This window comes from Telopea speciosissima, chromosome 4 (genome assembly GCF_018873765.1).
Source record: "Telopea speciosissima isolate NSW1024214 ecotype Mountain lineage chromosome 4, Tspe_v1, whole genome shotgun sequence".
NCBI classification, from domain to species: Eukaryota; Viridiplantae; Streptophyta; class Magnoliopsida; order Proteales; family Proteaceae; genus Telopea; species Telopea speciosissima.
Window position 1 is genome coordinate 3,672,858 of NC_057919.1, and position 18,221 is coordinate 3,691,078.

The 18,221-nt window shown below is 39.6% G+C and overlaps 1 protein-coding gene across 3 annotated transcripts in view; it reads left to right on the forward strand.

The window, feature by feature from the left end:
- Window positions 1-206: 206 nt before the first annotated feature.
- The window catches only part of LOC122660349 (5'-3' exoribonuclease 3), a 46,088-nt gene continuing 28,073 nt past the window's right edge, over window positions 207-18,221 (forward strand). For 2 of the 3 annotated variants that reach the window (XM_043855612.1, XM_043855613.1), the window contains exons 1-13: window positions 207-487; window positions 5,497-5,599; window positions 5,685-5,761; window positions 5,872-6,063; window positions 6,343-6,462; window positions 6,561-6,623; window positions 15,561-15,710; window positions 15,843-16,007; window positions 16,220-16,297; window positions 16,450-16,536; window positions 17,027-17,401; window positions 17,807-17,902; window positions 18,084-18,179. In XM_043855612.1, the coding sequence (XP_043711547.1) occupies window positions 284-487; window positions 5,497-5,599; window positions 5,685-5,761; window positions 5,872-6,063; window positions 6,343-6,462; window positions 6,561-6,623; window positions 15,561-15,710; window positions 15,843-16,007; window positions 16,220-16,297; window positions 16,450-16,536; window positions 17,027-17,401; window positions 17,807-17,902; window positions 18,084-18,179 (1,806 nt within the window). In that variant the 5' untranslated portion in view covers window positions 207-283. The remainder of the gene's footprint in view (window positions 488-5,496; window positions 5,600-5,684; window positions 5,762-5,871; window positions 6,064-6,342; window positions 6,463-6,560; window positions 6,624-15,560; window positions 15,711-15,842; window positions 16,008-16,219; window positions 16,298-16,449; window positions 16,537-17,026; window positions 17,402-17,806; window positions 17,903-18,083; window positions 18,180-18,221) is intronic. The other variant, XM_043855614.1, reaches the window with a different exon arrangement.

The following is an 18,221-nucleotide window of genomic DNA, read 5'->3' on the forward strand; positions in this document are numbered from 1 at the left end:
TCTCACGATTATCACCATTTAGGGGCATGCCCAAGTGAGCCCTAGAATCCGTAAAAACGATTGTAAAAGAAAACCCAAACGAACGTAGAAAGCCAAAGCGAAAACTTTCCCGTCTTCGGGTCGCAGAGGAACATGGACACACTCGCTCTCTCTCCCGCTGAAGTCTGAATCTAAATACGAGATTTGGAATTTAGTTGTTGATTCTATTTGGATTATTTTGGTTTTTTTTTTTTTTGGAAGTGACCACAAGAGTCGAAGCTCGTGAACTCAACAGCGGTGGACCATGGGAGTTCCAGCGTTCTACAGGTGGTTAGCAGAGAAATATCCGTTGGTGGTGGTGGATGTTGTCGAAGAAGAACCAGTGGAAATCGATGGCATTACGATTCCAGTCGACACTAGTAAGCCTAACCCTAATAACATCGAATTCGACAATCTTTATCTTGACATGAACGGCATCATTCACCCCTGTTTCCACCCTGAGGACCGGGTATGCATTTCTCCATCTCCTTCCACTTTATATACTCATTCATCAATTTCTTTTAATATTGTGATTTATATGTTTTTATTTTTTACATTGCCATGATTTTATGTAATTCATTGCAGAAAAGTGGTGAGTACTTCTTTCTGTTCTTATCTCATGGTACGGCTGGAAGTGATGAATAGCAAAAAATTATCGTTTATATTCTGTAAAACAGAACAAGTGTAGGGGGGGGGGGTGAATTTCGAAATTCACGCAATAAAGAAAAAGATCGCGTAGGAGTCTACAAATCATTGGTATCGAAAGCATGTTCATTCTAACCAATATTGCTACGTTAGGAAATTTAACCTGTAATTTGTCAAGTTAACCATAATTTATTGGAATAGGATAGGTGCGAGAGAGCCAAGGTGCCTAATGTGGACCGAATGGAAATGAAAGAAAAGAATGCAAGTAACATCGAAATGTATAGATTCTATGGCGGCTCTCTGATTAACTGATTTGCTGAAGTGTTGCCCATCTTCTAGTTCAACTGTATACCAGGAAGAATAGTGACTTGGTTTCTTGAATGTAATTAGAAAGCTGCCAAGGATACTCTGCACCTTAGACAAGTTTTTATGATCATTTTAGATGATATTCTTCCTCAATCAACATCTCATATCCAAGAGTGAGGGTTAAGTCAAGGTTATGTTGAATTTCTAAGTTTTGTGTTCTGGTGGATTTACGTACTCTATTGGCTCAGAACAAGCTAAAACTGTAGAACTCTTTTCTCCCTTGAATTAATATTTTTGCCTTATCCTGTACAGTATATCAAGAATTACGATAGGAAATGATTATAGCAAGACTTTGTGGTGGGGAGACTACCTCAAAATCTTAACTTCTCAGCTTTTGTCATTCAATCATTGTAAATATACAAATAATTTCTATGAATATGGGAAGACTTCTGGTGGACTTGATCTAGGACTTATTATTTCATTTAGGGGTGGAAAAACTCAAACTAGCTCTTCAATCTGCTCGTACCTACTCATGTATTTGTGGTGAGGTTCAGGTTTGTGAGCCCATGGTTTGTTATCGATTCATTTGTGTGCTATTGTGTACTTATGGTGTCTACTATATTTCATTCGCATTTTTATGTGCACCAATTGAGCAAGGTAATAGTCAGAAGGTGTTGATTGTTGAGTGCTTGGTAGAGTACAATTAAAAGGTCATCAACTAGATTTTGGTTCAATCTACTAGGCATTGGCTAGTTCGTGCATGCTTGAAGCAGTAGCTTGGTGTCATGCTTCCAGTTGTATAAAATCTGCTCTTTGATATGTAGCCTTTTGCTTGTCATTTTTCCATTTTTATTGCACACATGAGTGAAGATGATGCTTTAAAAAGGTCATTAGGTATTGGAGTAAAAGGATATGGGTTCAAGGAAAATACACGTTTTAAATCCCAATCCTGGTGTAATCTATTACTTGCATTGCACTCCCTCTAAGAGGGGCAGGACATTAGCCATGAAGAGGTTACCCACTTCATCTTCTTTTTCTACCTGAGAGATGTTATTGTGAAAAGGTTTTTTTGCCTCTCTCTTCTAACACACCGAACAGTAGCAGGAGGAGTATTTTCCCACACAGCCTCTGATGTGATCCCGGGGTTCCGAAACCCTATTTGGGTTCTCTGTGGGCCCTAGAATAATAGAAAACTCAATTTAAGAGTGTAATGGTAAAACAGTTAATATTAGAGGCTTATAAGGGGGAGTGGCAATCTGGTAAATAACCAGAAATTAAAGGCTTGCTTAGGAAGATAGAGAAGGAAAGGGCAGAGGAGGAAATTAAAGAAGAGGGAGAAACTAGACATTAAAAAAAAAAGGACAAAGCAGAATTATACTTAAAAATGAGCGTATTTTGGAAATAAGGTTAAAGGGCTTATGCTATGTCATGAGAGAGGTTTTCTTCAACCTCTCAATACACATTCCAGCGGAAGGAGACCAGCTTGCCCATCTCAGCTCTCCACACAAGATTCCAGCCAAGCCAAGATTTTAGGAGGAAGTAATTGACTCTAAAGCCTCTTGATTCAAGTCAATCACAGTCCCAGTGATTGAAGGATAAGCAGAGGAAAATTTTGCAACCCAGGTCTGTCATTAGAAGAAGAACCAGGTTTGAGTTCCAACTTGTTTTTCTTAGCAGGGAGATTAGTTTGGATTTTGGATTGAAAGTCTAGGACTTAGGTCGCCATAGGGAATAGAATCAATACCCAAAAAAAGTTGGAGGAAAGGAGAAGAACTAAAAGAGATCAATCCTACGATGTGAGGGACTGATAGATTGTCTGAAACAGGGTATTGTGTATTGAAAAGGTAATAGGGAAGAAAGGAAATTAATGTAAGAAGGAAAGGATGAATAAAATAAAAGAGGAGGTAAGGACTGCACCTGAGATGGGAAGAGACTGGAAGGGAAAACGATCGGGAGAGGAGAACCCAACCTTGGAGGAAAGAAGGAACCACCAGACAACACTGGTTTCAAACTTTCACATCAATCACATTCATGCAAACAAGCTTCATTCATTCCATTCTATGTAATCGATTAATACATACCAGCATATAATGAAAAGAGGAAAAAAAAGACTCCTAACTCAATTGTAAAACTAAAACTAATTTGAACTCAAACCTGGTTGTATTGGTCCAACCATGCTAGTGCTACTGCATCAACTTTCTTCTTCCATTGTGATGGGGATCTGCTGCAAGCACAAATTTCCTCCTCTGTATTCTTTGGTATAGTCAAATCCACCATAAATCTGGAAAGCATAACTGCTCATAAACTCCTTGAAAGAGTGCAGCGTCAAAGGATATAGATTTTAGTTTTTGGCATTAGCACATGACACATGAATCAGACTATGTCAAACCCCCAGTCACAAGATATTTCAGAGAAGAGTATTTGATGCAGATTTATGACCAAACTGGGCTTCTTATTAGGAATAAGTCTAGGGTTGGGTTATGTACATGTTGGACCTTTGATCCCATGGGTTTTCAATGTAATAGGCCACTTTTATGGGTCTAAACTATGGGTAATTAGGTTGCATACGGGATTAGTTGTTTTAGTTCCATACATTATTTTATTTTGGTGTTTTTATTCATAAATTGAACCGGTTCACCCAATGGTTCAATTTAAGTGATTTTAGTAGTTTTCTTTTAAGTATTTAAGTTGGGCTGGATTAGGACTTTGTTTTGAGTCTATTTCAGTTACCTAACAGGTTAAGGATTGGGTTAGACCTTTCCTTTTTAGTGTAGGTCTATTTTTGAGTTTTTTATATAAGATTGTAAGGGGGCCAAACATTGAACACGAATTTGGATATTAATAAAAGCTTTTGTTGCTCTTCTTCTACATTGGAATTTTTTTTGTCTTGTGTTTGATCAAGGCTTGTGGGATTGGTGTTTGATCCGATTGACACCTTGCGGTGTGAAGTCTGGGTGGTTCTTTTGAAGCTCTCCTTCAAGTTCTTTGAAGATCTCTTTTAATTTTCAAAATCATGACTCAAGAATTATTCAAGATCCTCTAAGGCTCTAACCAACTGAGCTGCCCTTGCAACAACAGTAAGTTAGAATCATCCCCTCAATACCCATTCTTCTCCTAATCCTCCAAACCACCCCAAAACCCTAATTTTCCCACCCAAGTCCCAAAATTCTTAACAAACCATTCAACTAACAACACCTTCATATAATTGGATCGAGTATTCTCCTGCCCAATTGGAATACTCGAACCAAGCTGTTTTCCTATTACCCCATTCAAACCACAACATCCCTCCATCACTGAACAACATTCCCATAACCTAAATTCTGCCCAGACCAAACCAGCCTGCAAAATCCCTCCTTTTTTAGTTCAAACTCTCCACACCTGCCCCTATAGCATTCGATCCAAACCCTAACCCTAATTTCACCAAAAACCCTATTTTGACCTTGCCAATTCACCTGTTCATAACAGTTCCTGGTTTACTGACTCCTAGTTGGTCTCCTACCAATCTAGGACTGCATTAAAGGTGATATAGAAGATGATGTTTCACAGATGATTAAAGTAGGATGGATGAAGTGGAGAGGTGCATCCAGTGTGATGTGATCGACGGATTGTTTTAAAGCTTAAAAGAAAATTTTATAGGACGGTCATAAGACCGACTATGATGTATGGTGTGGAATGTTGGGCAGTTAAGAAGCATTATATAGATAAGCTAAGTGTAATGGAGATGTGGATGTTGAGATGTATGAGTAGCAAAATGAAGAAGGATAAAATAAGAAATGGTCTGATTAGAGCTGGTTTGACGTCGAATAGAGCTGATTGGAGGGCAAAGATCCGTGTAGCCGACCCTAGTTAGTTTGTATAAGACTGATTTGTAGTAGTTGTTGTTGTGTTCATTTTGTTGTACTTTTATATTATTATTATGTCTTCATGAGGATCCATGTAGCGGACCCCATTTAGTTGGGATAAGGCTGGGTTGTTGTTGTTGTTGTTTTGTTAACCCCTAACATTCTAAACTAATTCACCTCCAGCTTAGAAACTTTCCTCAGACAAAAACTGAAATAGCAACCAAATCTTCTGACTTAAACAAAGCATAGACTAAACCAAATCCCGTATAGAACATTCTAGTCCCTCATATGAGCTAATAAGATTGGCCCATTTACAAAGTAATCATAAATCACAAGCCCAAAAAATATATAATTTACCCATAAGCCAATCTATGGCTTATACGGGCCTGGATATCTTGAATTGAGGCCCAAATCCAGTACTAACAAACCCAGGCCTCCTATGGGGAGGTATGTACCTTCCAGTTGGCCTCTTGAGCCCCAGTTGCTGTAGCTTGCCTGCATATATAAATATGTCCTTGTTTGTAGTTGGAAGTTGTAAACAATATGTGGGATGCAGATTTATATTTTATGCTGTAGAAGTAACCTGACTTACCAATTGGATGAGAAAAAAAAATCTGATTGTTCAATGCTTTTTAATATTTGTTTACACACTGATGTTTCAACTAATTGATTTTGTTTTATTCAGCCTTCTCCTACGACTTTTGATGAGGTATTCCAGTGCATGTTTGATTATATTGATAGACTCTTTGTGATGGTGCGGCCGAGGAAGCTTCTCTACATGGCTATCGGTGAGTTTTGTGATTGAATGCTGCATTGCTGCTGACTTCTATGGTGAAAATATTCTCAGTGCTAATTATTTGAAAATAACTGTAGATGGTGTAGCTCCAAGGGCTAAAATGAATCAGCAACGTTCTAGGCGTTTCAGAGCTGCCAAAGATGCAGCAGAAGCGGTAGGTGCATTTAGATAATTTCCTTGTATTTTCACTTTTCTTATTTCTTTTGGTTTAGTTTTAAGTTATAATAAATGCTGATTTGTGAACGGTGACTGTCTGCTTTCCAGGCATCAGCAGAAGAGCGGTTGCGACAAGAATTTGAGGAGGAGGGCAGAAAACTGCCTCCGAAACAGGAATCACAAGTTTGTGATTCCAATGTTATTACTCCTGGGACTGAATTCATGGCTGTTTTGTCAATTGCACTGCAGTACTACATTCATCTCAGACTAAACAATGACCCTGGATGGAGAGACATAAAGGTATTAGATTAGACCAAGCTTCTCCTATGATTTATCTTATTTTCCTTCAATACTTTGCTTGTTGTATCTTTTGGTTCTTCTTTTGCAAGTTTATGAAACTATCGTGGCTTTTGCTTTGATGTTTTTCTTTCTGATGAAAATGTTCCTCCAATACTTTGTTTCCTCCTTGTTTTGCTCATCTTCCTCCAATACTTTACTTGTTTGTATGTTTTGGTTCTTCTTTTGCAATTGTTAACAAAAATTATCCTGGCTTTTGCTTATTAATTGATTCTTTTGAAGGTTATCATTTCTGATGCAAATGTTCCTGGTGAAGGGGAACACAAAATTATGTCATACATCCGCCTTCAAAGAAATCTTCCTGGTTATGATCCAAATACACGCCACTGCCTCTATGGTTTGGTATGGGTTTTCCTTCAGTAAATACGCATATGTGCTTTCATGTCTTTATTTTGATTTGCTGGGCATGATCTTGATAAATTTGGGATGTTGCTTTACAGGATGCAGATTTGATCATGTTGGCTCTGGCTACGCATGAAGTGCATTTCTCAATATTAAGAGAGGTCAGTGCATTGATGCTTGAACTCTGGTTGTTTTTATAATTGTACATGAATATGGATGTGTTTGTGTGGAGATATGAATGTGGGTGTTTGAATTATCCAAGAGTGAACAGTCTTGGCAAATTCAAAAAGTAGATTTTGGGACTTGGATCAGTAAATTTATATGATACTCTGATAGTTTTCTAAGGTTCCATTTGTTTTTGATGGAAATCATTGGGAAAATTATGGCTTGTGTTAGTATGACCACTGCCTCCGTTATTTATAATAGATGTAGACAAACCTAGAACATTTTAATAAGATTAAATGCCAGGATTACTCTTATACCCATATTTCAACACTCCCCCTCAAGTTGGTGCATAGATATCACACATGCCTAACTTGTATACAATCAAATGAAACAGCTCATAACCTAGACCTTTAGTAAACACATCAGCTAACTGATCTCCAGACTTATCAAACGGAACACAGACAATGCCTTGATCTAGCTTTTCTTAGATGAAGTGACGATCAATTTCAACATGTTTTGTCTGATCATGCTGCATAGGGTTATCTGCAATGCTGATTGCTGACTTGCTATTACAATATAGCATTATAGGTAATGTTACAAGCACACATAAATCCCGTAGAATACCTTGTAGCCATAGTAGTTCACAAATACCTTGAACCATGACGCGAAACTCAGCTTCGGCACTGGATCTAGCAACACCTGCTTGTTTCTTACTTTGCCAAGTAACAAGGTTTCCTCCCACAAATGTGCAGTAAACAGAATTAGATCTACGATCATCAGGAGAGCCTGCCCAATCAACAACAGTAAAAGCCTTAATACGTAGATGATCATGAGAGGAATACAATACACCTTTCCCCGGTGCAGACTTTAAGTAACGAAAGAATCCGGAAGACAACTTCCAAGTGAGTAGAATAGGCATCATGCATATATTGGCTGGCTAAGCTAACAACACAAGCAATGTCAGGCTGAGTGTGTGAAATATATATCAATTTCCTTACCAACCTCTGATATTGACCTTTGTCTACTGGTTCACCATTTCGCCCGTGAGATGAGTATTAGCATCAAGAGGAGTATCAGTAGGACGACATCTGAGCATTCCCATTTCAGAGAGAAGATCAAGGGTGTACTTTCTTTGGGGTAGGAAAATTCCTTAACTAGAACGAGCAACTTCAATACCAAGAAAGTAATGTTACTTCTCCAGATCTTTAATTTCAAAATCTTTGCCCAAGTAGGCCTTCAACAGGGTTACCTCTTCAAAATCACTACCAGTAACCACAATATCATCAACATACACGATCAAAACTGTGATCTTATCACCTGATTGTTTGATGAACACAGTATAATCAGCATTACTCTATGTATAGCCAAATGGCACCAAATGTTTATGAAATCTGCCAAACCAAGCTCTAGGTGATTGTTTCAGCCCCTATAATGCCAGCTTCAATTTGCAGACTTTGCCCCATGTCTTCTGGCAAGAGAAACTAGGCCGTATTTCCATATATACCTCTTCTTCAAGCTCATCGTGGAGGAACACATTCTTCACATCAAGCTGTTGCAATCCCACCCCAAGTTATCTACGCAAGAAAGAATGACTCTAATGGTATTCATTTTTGCCACAAGAGCAAACGTCTCCTGGTAGTCAATCTCATAAGTCTATGTAAATCCTCTGGCTACCAGCCTGGCCTTGTATCTATCCATAGTGCCATCCTTATTCTGTTTCACTGTAAATACCCACTTACAACTCATAGGTCTCTTATTTGGAGGAAGAGCCACCAACTCCCAGGTATCATTTTTCCCAAGTGCGTTCATCTCTTCAAGCATAATCTCTTTCCATCGAGGATCTACAAGTGCCTCTTGCCAACTCTGAGGAACATATACAAAAGACAAGGAGGATACAAACACACGATAGGAAGAAGAATGAGAGTCATAAGACACAATATGAGATATGGGATGTTGAGTGTAAGATCTGATGTAGCCTAGGTGAAATAAATCTCACTTAGGACCAGGTTCTGTTTTAGGGTTGGCCGAATGGGCAGTTTAGGGTAACTAGGGCAAAATTAGGGTTAGGAATGGGAGATTGAGTTAGGGTTTTATTGGGTAATGGTCTGCAGAATTTTAGGAGTCTATTAGAATAGGTTTTAATGAGGTTTGAATAAGAAATAAAAATTCAGAAATATTAGGGTTAGGGTTTTGGGTTTTCAGATTTAGGATCTAAGCTGAAACTAGGGTTTGGGAGCAGATTTAGGGGCTGGGCTTTAGGTCGAGTTTTCCTAGCAGGGAGGGGGTGGTTCGGCTGGACTTTGGTGGGGTTTTGATGGCTGGTTAGGTCTAGGCAGATCTTAGGGTTTCTGGGTTTTTATGGTGAGGGAGGGATTTAGGGTTTGTAGTGGATAGGTGAGGCTGCAACTGAGATCGAGTGGGAGGGTTACTGTGATGGACCTGTGGTTAGGTTTTGAGTGTAATCGATGAGGGAATAGGGCTGTGATGAATGTAGATGAAGCTAGGGTTTGGGGAAGTCGATTAGGTTAGATGGAAGTAAGAAGAAGAGATGAGAAAGTTGCAGGAAATTGTAACTCTTACCTGGAATTGCAGAATTTCAGCAGCAGCAACCTTGAAGAACTTGAAGGAAGAAGAAGACGAACCTCCCGATCCGCAAGATGCAAGGAGTCGCCGGATTACTCCAGCCCTAGCCCTTGATATTACTCACAAGGGGTATTGATATGACACACAAGACAGAGAAAGCAGCAAGATCATGGCGCAGCAAGCAAGAAGAAACAAAATTTCAAACATAATAGGTGGGGAGCCTCCCACGATTCTACTATTTATAATAATAAAGGGGCCTAAAGGCCTTACAAATAATCAATCTAAAGCAATCCTAATCAGATTAGGAGTTGGGATTCCTAATCGAATCCTAATTATAAAACATAGAATAGACTTATACTCTAAATAGGAGTATAAGTGTAAACAACTGAAACAAATAAAATAAAATACTAATCCCTCTAAAATCGTGGAGGAGAACTAAGAAGATAAACCATGAAAAAGACTGTTTTAACCCTAGGTTAAAAGAACAAACAAATAAAAAGGCTCCAACGAAAAATCAAAGAACAGCCAAATTAATCATGGTTTCGGCTTCTACATCAACTCTCCCCGACTTAGAAACATTCATCTCCGATGAATGGGTGAAATCCATGCAATGCTCTGGCAACTTGGGGCTGAGCTTGTTGACTTCATGAATGGGAGTCCACGTACCATGCTTGTGTGAAGAAACTCGTCCACGAACCTTGTGATGAGGAGGAGGAAGTAACATGTGGGCAGCAGCTTCAACACTTCCCTGGCAGAATTCTGTTGAAGTTATAACAGTGGGAATATGGTCTTCAAGTCGTGGGGCCTTCTCTTCGAAGAACCAAGGGGGCATCACAAAATCAATGTGTTCAACCTCCAAAGGGTCTTCAATATTTATAACCTTCTCATTCAGCCCCACCTCTTCAAGAACAGCAACTTGCTTGATACTGTCTCCTTGTGAAATGTTCCCAATTACCTTGTCACAATCAACCACATCATCCATGAGAACTGGAGCAATTGTATGGACACCTTGAGCACCACCATCTAGATCTTCAAGGTGACGGTCTAAGTCTTCATCACTATCGGGGGTAGTGCATATATGCCATGCTCATCGTGCTCTTCAGAGGTTTCCTCTGCCTTGGCAGCCACATTAACAGGTCTATGCTTTTGTGGGCAATCTTTGGCATAGTGCCCAAGTTCATTGCAATGGAAACACTTGTGGGGTTCATTGCTGTCCATGGGAGCTTTACCTTTATAATCAGCACGTGGAGGACGGGAAGAACTACCAGCGGAGTAACCTGATCGAGTAGGACCAGCAGTAGAATTTCCAGTTCGATTGTGACTAGTGGTAGTAGACTTGAATGCTGAAAAAGTTTTGACAGTACCCTCAGTGGAAGAATCAAATCCCCTATTCCCAACCAATAGTTCTTCAGCCTTCAATGCCTTCTCAAAACAATCCTTGACGTCCAGAACATCCACAATGCCAATAGCCCTGAGGATGTCAGATCTCAATCCCAACCGGAATCGGGACAACATCTGAGTAGCACTTTCTATTGTGTTAGTGCAAGATGAGAGAGAGTCAAACTTTTGCATGTACTCGGATACAGTCATGTTCCCTTGACGAAGGGAGTTGAATTGATCTTGCATCTGAGCGGTGTAGTGTCTTGGTAAGTACTTCTCTTTCAAATCATACTTCATATCCTCCCAGTTGGTAGGTGCTTTACCTTCACGTTCCATGTCCCGCTCTGCCTTGTGCCACCATTCTCGAGCAGAACCAATTAGTTTAGTGCGTGCCAGTCTCATCTTTCGGTCTTCAGGCAAATCATACCAGTCAAAGTAGTCATCTAGGGCAGCAAGCCAGTCATAGAATTTTTGTGGATCACCATGCCCATCATAGTCTTTCAATTCTAGCTTGACCTTCTATGTATCGAACCGCCGGTTAGTAGCTTCATCTCCAGTGAAGTAGGACCTCAAATATTCCTCAAAGTTAGGTCTTCGAGGTGCTTCAGTAGTTCTGTCCCCTGTCTTCTCTGTAGTCATCTCTGTCATACCTACGTCGATCCCTCGTAGTCTCGGTCATGTCTAGACGATCTCTGTGGTCCCCGTGACGCCTGGGGATGACTTCTATGATATTCATCCCTTCCCGAGTTCCATGTACTTCAGAATGAACTTGGAATCTGTCTTCCTCTACATATAGAGGGTTGCTTACAAGAGGCACAACTTGCCTTTGTTCTATTGTTGTCATTCGATCACCAAGAACTTGCTGGTCTGTTGAGATCTTCTGTAGCATAGCCATGATTGCAGCAAGGGAATCAGTTTGGGGTGGTCGTGTGGGATCCATAGCAGGGCTGCCATGTTCAGCCATGGCTCTGATACCAATTTGATGTAGCCTAGGTGAAATAAATCTCACTTAGGACCAGGTTCTGTTTTAGGGTTGGCCGAATGGGCAGTTTAGGGTAACTAGGGCAAAATTAGGGTTAGGAATGGGAGATTGAGTTAGGGTTTTATTGGGTAATGGTCTGCAGAATTTTAGGAGTCTATTAGAATAGGTTTTAATGAGGTTTGAATAAGAAATAAAAATTCAGAAATATTAGGGTTAGGGTTTTGGGTTTTCAGATTTAGGATCTAAGCTGAAACTAGGGTTTGGGAGCAGATTTAGGGGCTGGGCTTTAGGTCGAGTTTTCCTAGCAGGGAGGGGGTGGTTCGGCTGGACTTTGGTGGGGTTTTGATGGCTGGTTAGGTCTAGGCAGATCTTAGGGTTTCTGGGTTTTTATGGTGAGGGAGGGATTTAGGGTTTGTAGTGGATAGGTGAGGCTGCAACTGAGATCGAGTGGGAGGGTTACTGTGATGGACCTGTGGTTAGGTTTTGAGTGTAATCTGATGAGGGAATAGGGCTGTGATGAATGTAGATGAAGCTAGGGTTTGGGGAAGTCGATTAGGTTAGATGGAAGTAAGAAGAAGAGATGATAAAGTTGCAGGAAATTGTAACTCTTACTGGAATTGCAGAATTTCAGCAGCAGCAACCTTGAAGAACTTGAAGGAAGAAGAAGACGAACCTCCCGATCTGCAAGATGCAAGGAGTCGCCGGATTACTCCAGCCCTAGCCCTTGATATTACTCACAAGGGGTATTGATATGACACACAAGACAGAGAAGCAGCAGCAGTCATGGCGGCAGCAGTAAGAAGAAACAAAATTTCAAACATAATAGGTGGGGGAGCATCCCACGATTCTACTATTTATAATAATAAAGGGGGGCCTAAAGGCCTTACAAATAATCAATCTAAAGCAATCCTAATCAGATTAGGAGTTGGGATTCCTAATCTGAATCCTAATTATAAAACATAGAATAGACTTATACTCTAAATAGGAGTATAAGTGTAAACAACTAAAACAAATAAAATAAAATAATAATCCCTCTAAAATCGTGGAGGGGAACTAAGAAGATAAACCATGAAAAAGACTGTTTTAACCCTAGGCTAAAAGAACAAACAAATAAAAAGGCTCCAACGAAAAATCAAAGAACAGCCAAATTAATCATGGTTTCGGCTTCTGCATCAAGATCTTACTCCTTTTCGAAGTGCAATGGGTAAATCAAGAGACGGATCAGTGAGACTAGCAGTAGGAAGAGTATTACCAGATGGAGTAGAACTTAGATCAGGAGATGGCGTTTGGCTAGGTAGAGTTGGTGCAAGAGGAGGCAGAATGGTGGTATCAACCTGTTGTTTCCAAGAATAACCCCGTAGAGCCGGTTGATGTTGTGGCTGTGTAGACTCTGACCGTAACTCCCCCTGAATTAAAGTATCTTCCATCTCAACATCCACGGGACTATCAAGAGAACTCAATGGTAATGGAGGCACATCTTCACCAATACTAGACTTCTCCTGAAGAGGTGCCAAGGAAGGATAATAGGTCACAGATTCTTGAAAAATCACATCCATAGTAACAAATACACGCCTAGTAGGGGGATAATAGTATTTATACCCTTTTTGAGTGGCGAAGTAACCAAGAAAGATGCACTTAAACCCCTGAGGATCCAGCTTACTAGGCAAATGATGATTCCGAGTGAAACATACACATCCAAACACCTTAGGTGGCACAATAAACGATGCAGAACCTAGCAAGACATCAAGAGGAGATTGAAAGTCCAATACCTAAGTAAGCATGCGATTAATGAGGTAGGCAGCTGTAAGAATAGCATCACTCTAGTACTGAGCAGGGACATTCATGGCAAACATGAGAGAACGGACTACTTCCAAGTTCCAACAAGTGCCGGTTCTTCCTTTCTGCCACCCCATTCTGTGTAGGAGTATCAATGCAACTAGTTTGGTGAATAATACCCTAATCTACAAGATAGACCTGGAAATGACTAATCTTAGATGATCTTTTTTCCTTTGATTCCTCCAAAGAGTCATAGAGGAATTGAATGGAGAATAGATAGTCCAAGTTGGCAATGTTCATCTTCTATGTTATTAATGAATCCCACAGATTCTTGGAAATACGAGAATTCACTCAATTTTCTTAGTGCATGCATTTTTCTTGGAGAAGTTTATCGAAGGAGACAACCTGCAGACACTAGTCATAAAGATCTCTCTCATAGCAGTTGTTGTAAGATTTCTAGTGGATAGATTGGTGCTGTTAAAGAAATTGACACATTTGTCAAGATCTCACGGAAATTTAATGAATAATTTTGATGCAGATCAGCAGCAGGATAGGTACTTTTTAAAGTGTCAATGAAGGAGAAAGGATTTAAGTCACCGAGTTATCAACTCGGTTAACAACTGAGCCAGCAACTCAGTGAGTTGACTCAGTTGACGTGTTCTAGTTCACACAACAACCAGGTCATGGTGTCTCTGTTATTGGGTATTTTTTAATTTTAATGGGTTGTTTGTAAGGTTGGAACACCAGTACTAAGTTCCAAGCCAAGTTTAATTGGGTTTCCTAGTTGTTATAGGACTACACCTACATCTAGTGTAGGATATGTTTTGTTTACTCTACGTACTATTGGGTATAGACTTGTTTTCTATTTGCTAATAGTCATTCATGTGGCCAATATGATTCAATCTGTTAAGTTTCTATTTAAACATGTAAGCTCTTGGAGCCACCGCGGTTTTTATGAATAAAGATATTGGCTTTTTGGTATATGGAGCTGTGAGGGGCAGCAGCCACCTCAGTGGGACTCTGAGATCAACTGGAGGGAATCTGGTCAAGATCAGGTGGAAATCTGATCACATCCCTTTTCTTTATTCTTCTTCTTTCTACGGTTGCAAGTAAGTACAGCTCTTATTACTTAATTCCTTTCTTTTGTGGGATTCATCAACCTATTACTAAGTGTTCATCAGCCTATTCATTGGGAAGTATTCTGGATTTTTTTTTAACTCAGTTGTTTGCCGTTTTCGTAAGTAGCGGCACCCCTGTTTTTGGTGTTTTCCTGTTGCATCTAGAAGTCCACACCAAACGACATTGTTAAGGTGTATCGTGAGGGGGAGTGTTTGATGTTGAGAGTTATTGTGTTTCTTTAAGTCATTGATTCAGTGTTAGTTACTTTAAGTTATCTCTGTCTTTATTTGTACTTATAACTCTTAGTAGGTTTCCTAAATATAATATATATTGTGGGGCTAGACCACGAAAGGAATAATTTTGAATTCTATCATGGCGTAGGATTTTCTCCCCTATTTTCCATCGTGTTCTCTGGCCTTCTCTCGTCTTTCTTCATCTCAGATTCTGGTTGGCAATATCTGATTTTGTTACAGACATTTAGCCCTTGAATTGGACTTGATATTTGGAGGGGTTTGTTCCTCAGTTCGTAAGAACATACAGTCCAAGTTTGGTTCTGATCTAACCATTGGATTGAAAGTTACTGAAGTTACTGAATTTTTTGGTGTTTGACTTTATATTTCTGAAACATATTCCGCATAGCCTAATCTAACCACCAAATTTCTGTCATATTTTGGGGATTCATTCCATCCCATCAGACCTCCATTCGACCAGAATTTGAGGGTGATCAGACCTTTGGATTTTGAGTTATTAAATTTCGTTAATTCTGGTTTTTGAGTAGCTATGGTGTTCCTGTCTATTGAGTTGCAGCCTAACACCCATTGGTAGGGTTTGTCAACCTCATTAACTTTCCACTTGATGCTTGTAAGGGAAAGTCTTCTTTAGATAATCCAATCCCATGGTGTCATCAACATATATTTGCATTGCATCTTATTTATTGCCTTTGCAAAATTTTTACATTATTGATAACTAATTATATGTGGAAATGTGCATGTCTTTATTCACCTCCTTCTATGATTTGTACAAGTGTTTGAACATTTGTTTTTCTTTTTCAATGTCAACTGCTAATGGTTTTGCTTTAAATGACAACTTTCAGATTGTTTTTACTCCTGGACAACAAGACAAATGCTTCCTATGTGGACAAATGGGCCATTTAGCAGCTAATTGTGAAGGAAAGGCAAAGAGAAAGTCAGGAGAGTTTGATGAGAAAGGTGAAGGGGCTTCTGTGGCCAAAAAGCCTTACCAGGTAGATTTGGATTCATACCTTGCTTTAAGTCTTTGTAGGGCATAGGAATAGGATGATGTTTTCTGCATGTTTGTTCAATTTATCCCCCCTCCCCTTTTAAATTTTATTCACCTTTCATCTCTAATTCTGCAGTTTCTCAACATTTGGACTCTTCGAGAGTACTTGGAATATGAAATGCGGATTCCCAACCCTCCATTTGAGATTGATTTTGAGTGCATTGTGGATGATTTTATATTCATGTGTTTCTTTGTCGGTAATGATTTTCTGCCTCATATGCCCACGTTGGAGATTCGCGAGGTTTGATTTGACATCCCCACAGTTACTTATCTAATGAATTTGAGTGGATGTGGCATTTTCCTGTTAAGAGTATAAAGAGAATAAAAAGTATTCCGAAAAACATGGTCATGTGGCAAAAAATATTTCCATGTTTCTTTTTCAATGAGAAAGTTTGATGAGCATAATTTCTTAGGGAAAGTTTTGATAAAGCTTCCTCTTCCTCTTGTATTTAGGGTGCAATCAACTTACTAATCGCTGTGTACAAAAAGGAGTTTCGGGCAATGGATGGCTATTTGACTGAATCAAGCAAGGTATTGATTTGATCATGTATGTTCTAGTTGGATTTGTTTATACCTGCCATAAGCAGGCCTGCTTATGGTGGCCACATCTATGTTTTGTCATTTTTTGTCCCTTCCATGGCATGCTTAATTCTTATTCTGAGCTATCTTTCCTCCTGTTCTAGCCAAATTTGAACAGGGTAGAGCATTTCATCCAGGCAGTGGGATCCTATGAAGATAAAATATTCCAGAAAAGAGCTCGCTTACATCAGGTTAGCTCCATCGCTTACAGCTATGTAGAACCCTAATGAGGCGGGTTTTATCAGCAAACAGATGGCTTGAGCAAATTAACTTTTTGATGGCACCATTTCTTTCCCCCCCCCCTTTTCCTTTCTTTCTCTCTCTAAGAGGATGTTACTCTCTCTCTCAGTTGGGGTGGGGGAGGAGGCGTAATACTAAGGACTAAAAGATATACCATAATTTACATCCTCGTTATGACCCATAGGAGTTATCAGCATAAACGATGTTGGATTTTGATCTAGGGTCTCAATGTTGATTGTTTATATCTTTGTTCTAGAGTTTGTTGGTATGTAGCTACTACTGCTATTATTCTACTGCTGCCTCTGATATGATTCTGGACTTCTTGTTTGCATCTGTTCTTGATAACACAGGATAATAACATCTTTTCAAGGTCTGATTCTAGTATCTAACGTCTGATCTGCAGATTCTTAAATTTGATTAAGTTTCTGGTTGACTTTTCAGCGGCAGGCAGAAAGAATTAAGCGTGAAAAGGCACAAGTAAAAAGAGGAGATGACGCTGAACCTCAGCTTCGACCTGATTCTCTAGTACCAGTTGCTCGTTTTCATGGTTCTCGTCTTGCTTCTTCTTCTTTGCCTTCACCATATCAACAAACAGGATCTAGACACAGTTCAGGCAATTCAGTATCTATCAGAAATGGACACCAACACGGTCAAGCTGACATGGGTCTGTCGCCACTTGACATTAAGAGCAAATCTGGAGTGCCTGACAGAAAAGATATTCATTTTCGAGCCCAGAAAGTTGCACGCTTGTCTTCAGGGTCATCCATTGGTGCTGCAATTGTTGAGGCTGAAAATAGTCTTGAAGAAGAAGTAGAAGTATGTCTTCTTTCTAGTAGAGGGATACTTTGATATAATTGTGATTGAATCTGTCATTCTGTAAGCTTCTTTTTGGAACTAGTTCTACTGACAGTGAGGATAATGTTTTAATATTTTATGGGAAAAAGAGTGCTACCTGATCGCATGGCTCCTCCTCCCAGACACAGGAGCGTGTGAAAGTACCGCCCTGTCCCCCATGAAATCAGAATTCGCATCTATGTTGATGCCCCTTCGTGCGCTCACACTGGCCTCTGCGTGGTGCATGCACTACACGACCAGACAGTGATCTCTTGCCCATATTTTATTTATCCTTTACTGGTTAACAGATAGGTCTTTAAGGGTTTTATTTGTTGTTTATATTGTTAACCGCTTTTTCTTTATTTTTTTTTTGCTCTTGGTTGTTAGATACGTGATAACAAAGACGAATTGAAAATAAAGCTTAAGGATTTGCTTCGTGAGAAGAGCGACCTCTTTAACTCTGACAATCCCGAAGAAGACAAGGTCTAAATTTGCAGATCCATGCTGATTGCTTTATTATCTGAAATCATTATATGATCTTTATCTTTATTAAATTCAGTCCTCTTAAGAAGTGGGTATTGTATCTGCATTAAACTCTTGTTCTTTTTGACTGCTAGCGCTAATGAGTGTTTCTAAGCTGTGATATGGTTTCCCATGTTATCAGGTAAAATTGGGAGAGCCGGGGTGGAAAGAAAGGTACTATGAAGAAAAGTTTTCTGCGAAAACCCCTGATGAACTTGATACAATACGAAAAGATGTTGTAAGTAAAATGAACTGAAATAGGAAGGAAGCATTATGTCTC